Below are 5,302 nucleotides of genomic sequence, written 5' to 3' on the forward strand. Positions count from 1 at the left end.
CCCCTCTTTCTTTCTTTCTTTCTTTCTTTCTTTCTTTCTTTCTTTCTTTCTTTCTTTCTTTCTTTCTTTCTTTCTTTCTTTCTTTCTTTCTTTCTTCTTAATTTTTAGGAACTGAAAGACAACGGTGAATTGCTGCCTATACTAAAAGGAGAAAATTAGTGAACATTAAGCATGGTGTCCAAGGACTGCAAGAAGTATCTAATTACCATGGAACGATTAATGATTTGGTCCTGAGAAGTGGACTAAGAGTAGAGATACAACACACTCAGCCATGCTCAGTGTGCTTCACAAAGGTGTGCTGAAGAAACATGCTACGTTCTCCATGAAGCAGAGAAGGCAATAAACTCTTCAAACTCAGCTAAAAATGATTGTGTGTAGACTGTGTCTCTGTAGTGATGCTTGTGTGTAGCATATGTCAGTGTAACTTACAATTGCTGTCACTAATTCCTTTAAATACCTTTCTTAACACATGGGCCTCTTGTAGCACTTAGGGAAGGCCATCACGCAGGGAAGGCCTCTTACAAGCAGTGTGCTATAGAGCTCAGATAACTCCTGTACCAGTCCAATAGCTCCCCTCACTGGCCAGAGAACTCCTCACAGCCTGAAAATTACAACCCAAAAGTTTATCCTGCTGGCAGTGATGAGTTCTATACACTGCAGAAAGCCAGATGTTGTACCAATATCCAGAAGAGGGAGCAGTAGTGACCAAAAGGGAAGCACCCTTCAGTCTTCATTGCAATGAATGTACTAATTTTGCCTTCCAGTAGGCAAAGAATATTCTAAAAGCTATGGAAAATTTAAATGTAAATTTAAAATTTACATAAATTTAAAATTTTAAATTTAAAATTTTTCCACCCTGACTTTACATGCATAAGAGACACTTGTCCCAGTAAGCTTTGCTGCACAGCCTTAGGCTTTCTGACTTCACAGCTGTGGGATCTCGGTATTTGCTGCCTGTGGGATGTTCTTAAATGATCATGGCCTGCTGATCTGGGCTGTGAGGCACTGCGTAGTGACAAGGAAAGCAGTGTGTGCTGGTAAGTGGGATGAAAGCAGCCAAGGTTGGAGTGTGAATCCAGTCTCTCCAGAGCTCAAAGACTGCTGCCTCTTAGCCTGGGTCCTGTTGCTTAAGGTGGAGGGATTGAAGCAGCATAAGTTTAGAGGTGGTTGGGGCCTGGCTTCCTAGGGTTAGGATGCCTCTGAGGGATTTTATGGAAAACAAGGCTCTTCATTTCCACTGAGAGAAAACCATTGGGTAGGTGAAACTTTTACATACAGGTCGATGTAAATATCTCTTGAGTTCTTATCAAGGCTTCCTGTGTGCCTCTTGGAGGTCCGACCATATTAGTTACTTCCCTATTGCTGAGATAAAACACTGGGACCAAGGCAGAAGTGATTTGTACAAGGCCTTTGTGATTTTTATTTTTATTTTTTTGTTTGTCAGTGCCTCCTGTCCTATTCTATTCTCCTCACCCCTTATGCATGTGTCCCAGTTTCTTTTCTGTTGTGATAGAACACCCTGACAGAAATAACTTCAGGGAGAAGTGGTTAATTTGGCTTATAGTAGGGAGGACAAGGCAGGAACCAGAAGCAGCAAGAACAGGGTGAAAATGAATGCATCGAAGTCCACTGAGGTTCTAGAGTCGGCTGTTTCCTGCATCGAAGTCCACTGAGGTTCTAGAGTCGGCTGTTTCCAGCGTCTGCCACACCTATTCATTTCCTGAGGAAAGGCTACAGGGTTTGGATGTTTTTGTTTTTTGTTTTTTTTAATCTTTTTTTAAGATTTATTTATTTATTATATGTAAGTACATCGTAGCTATCTTCAGACACACCAGAAGAGGAAGTCAGATCTCATTAAGGATGGTTGTGAGCAACCATGTGGTTTCTGGGATTTGAACTCAGGACCTTCTGAAGAGCAATCAGTGCTCTTAACTGCTGAGCCATCTCTCCAGCCCCAGGGTTTGGATATTTATTGGGTGTCTGTTGGTGGAGACTTCCAAGTGTGTGCTGTGTAGAGTTGAGCAAGTTTGGACATGTCTGAATACACCAAGGCCCCAAATGGGACACCAGTGCCACCTCTTCCAAGGCCAAGAGAACATTCTAGAAGAGGGAGTGGAAGTACCACAAAGTCACAGAAAATGCAGTCAGGAGGGCAGGAGGCAGGGGCTGGATGGGAAGAAGGGTCAGGAGGAGGAGGGGAATGAAGACAACATTGTCAGAAGTTAAAATTCATCCCCCAAATAGCATAACGTGCTCAAAGCAAATAGTTTATGGAGAGACGCATACAGCACCTGTCCTGACAATTGGAGCTGAAGCTCAAAGCTTAAGATTTTCTGGGCTTGGTGACACATTTGTAACCTGGATCAGGAGGTAGATGGAGACAACTCAGAGTTCGCCTGACATGAGACTTTGTCTCAAAAGGTAAAAAGCAAAGGCTGGGAGGATGGCGCAGGATGTCAGAGCATATACTGCTCTTGTAGAGGACCCTAGTTTGATTCCCAGAACCCATGTCAGGTGTCTCAGAACTGGGTATGTCATATGAGGGCAGTTGTGTATAATTATACATAAACAAGTGCATACCTACACATCAAGACAGCCATATGCACAAAATTGAAAATGAAAAATTGTAAGAGTAAAGAAAGCCAAAAAAGCTTAACATTTCAACATGGAAGAAGATTTCATTTCTGATTAAATTTTAAAATCATTTTTCTTAAAAATGGAAAACTGGTACTTGTTACCAAATTCAAGCATTACTGAATAAAAATGACTTAGTTCTTTGCAAGCACATTCCCCCCTTTACTGCACATGTCTGGTGTTACAGTAACAGCCCCAGCTGAAAGGATGCTCTAGCTAAGTCTTCATAGCTGGACTGCACAGCTGTTCAGGTTTGAAGGACTCCTGGTAAGCTGGGTTTAGGGTCTTTAATGGGCTGGACATAGACCAGGTCATCATGGACCCTTGTCCCAAACCCGCAGGAGGGATATTGGTGTGCATAAGGTCCCCTGCAATGGCCCATGCTTTTTGATTGATTTATTGCATGTGCATATGTGTTTTGTCTGCATGTGTATCTGGACGAGTACCATGTGTGTCAGGGGTGCCTGTGGAGGTCACAAAAGGGTGTCAGATTCCCTGGAACTGGGTGTATGGATGCTTGTGAGCATCATGAATGCTGGGAACCAAGCCCACGGCTTCAGCAAGAATAAGTATTCATCCCAGACCCATCTCTTCAGCACTCTATTGTGTTCTAGTGGGGGCAGCATAGCCTTACTGCCTCTGCCTTCTATGTGAGCCATCAGATCTAGCAGCAGCTGCCATTCAAGCCAGGCCCATGTCCAGTCCTGGGCTATGCCTGAAGTCCTGTGCATTCTATAGGAGAGCTGTGCCCTCTAGTGGGAAAGAGAAACCTGGTTTTTGAATGGTGTGTATGTGTGTCAGGAGTAGGGTGGCTTTTTAAAAGCTCCATGACCTGGCATATTCTGACTCTAAATGTGCTTTTCTACGCTGCCCCACTCTTATCGAAATGGCTACCAGTGACTAATTGTTAAACATAACCAATAGTTCTTTATAAACTCACACTTATTTTGAAGAATTTGCAGTTTTCCCACATGGACACTAGATGGGGAGCTTGCCTGGATGATGATCATGACCTGGGTGTGGGTGATGTTCATGTGGGAAGAAGAGAGGATTGGTTGGTAATTTGGGGAGTTAAATTAGTTTTTATGCTACCAGGCCAAGTTTTTTTTTTTTCCCCCTCAAAGGCAATGGCCATAGCATGCTGAAAAAGCTAGAAGAAAATTGGAAGCCTTCAGAAGCCTACCATATTAAAACATTCCTTTTCTGTTTTATCAAGAATTGTCTCTGTAGCTGTAGCTGCTAGTCATGTCAGAAGGGTCTTATCCACAAATCATGAACACAAGGTGTACAGCATCTGTTACACAAGATGTACACCACACTGCAGAGGCCAGCGGGGTCCAGGCTGATCTTGGATGAAGGCCTAGGCTTAGGGATGGTGGCCACAGGACAGCCTGGCACCAGTGTTCTGACTCAGTGTGTACTCTGTGGCACAGAGAGTAAATGCACTTGGACATAAGTATACACACAAAGAAGAGGACATTGGGGGACACTGGGGAGTAATGGCGGGTGTTGCCCCTCCTAACACCCACAGCCGAGACCTGATGTCTGGAGTTCCCTGGAGGTCCTCTTCAGAGCTGTTTTCGTCCATCTCCTGGGAAGGAGTCTCTGACTCCTGTGGAGCTTGCACACATCATCTGCTGTGTGAGCTGTGGCCCCTTGTTCAGGAAGCAGGAAGGAAACGTCTCTAAAGGTGGGATGGAACTAGAGCTCTCTCCCTCCACCCTCTTCACTGGTCGATTTCTTTTTATTCTTCTCATATATTACGTCCCAGGAACAGTTTCCCTTCCCTCTCTTCCCTCTGCCTGTCCCCATCTCTCCTACTGAACCTCTCCCTCAGGTCCCCCCTCCCTTCAGAAAGGAGCAGGCCTCCCAGGGAATCAACCAAACATGGCACAACAAGCTATATCATAAGACCAGGCATATACCATCACATCGAGGCTGGGCAAGGAACCCAGTAAGGGGAGGGGGAAGAGTCGGGGACAGTCCCCACTCCTACTGTTAGGATTTCCACAAGAACACCAAGCTACTCAGTCATTGCATATATGTGGACTGGAGGTCAGACCCCTACAGTCTGTGATCTCTGTGGGGTGCCATGAGTCCCGCCATTTGCTTCTGTGGACTGTGGTCTCATGGTGTGTCCCTGACCCTTCTGGTTCTTTCCTCCAAACTGTCATCCCCCTCCTCAACAGGACTTCCCAAGCCCTGCCTGAAGTTTGGCTGTGGCACTCTGCGTCTGCTCCATCAGTTGCCGGATGAAGTCTCTCTGGTCTCTTCAGGCAGGACAGGACAAACTGTAGGTGGAAGGTTAATTGGTATATGGCGCACGTGTCTAGCATAGCCTCTGTGGGAGTGAACGGTGGGACTACTTCACAGAGCGGGTTTCACTCGGCCTGCATGCCCCCTTCGCGCTCTTCCTTTGGTGTGGGATGAACAGGACGCGGACTGTGAGTGGGTGGGTTGCTTCCGGGACCTTTGTGAAAGGGGAGGGTTAGTGTAGACAAGATACACATCTCACCATTTCACAAGCTCCGGGGCTGCCGTGCTCAGGTTGTTCTCGCTCTCTGTAACATCACTGCCACTTGATAGGGAGATGCGGTTGCTGAGCTGACACCTCTCTCTCGGTGCCTGCCAGGTGTAGCCTGCGGTTTCTTTACATCCTCTGACCACC

General features: G+C 45.9%; 1 protein-coding gene across 1 annotated transcript in view; it reads left to right on the forward strand.

The window, feature by feature from the left end:
* The window catches only part of Glrx3 (glutaredoxin 3), a 30,389-nt gene extending 30,024 nt beyond the window's left edge, over positions 1-365 (forward strand). Inside the window, exon 11 of the mRNA XM_021196976.2 lies at positions 109-365. Within this exon, the coding sequence (XP_021052635.1) occupies positions 109-159 (51 nt within the window). The 3' untranslated portion in view covers positions 160-365. The remainder of the gene's footprint in view (positions 1-108) is intronic.
* The last annotated feature ends 4,937 nt before the right edge of the window (positions 366-5,302 follow it).

Source organism: Mus pahari, chromosome 1 (assembly GCF_900095145.1).
Source record: "Mus pahari chromosome 1, PAHARI_EIJ_v1.1, whole genome shotgun sequence".
In the NCBI taxonomy this organism is placed as follows: domain Eukaryota; kingdom Metazoa; phylum Chordata; class Mammalia; order Rodentia; family Muridae; genus Mus; species Mus pahari.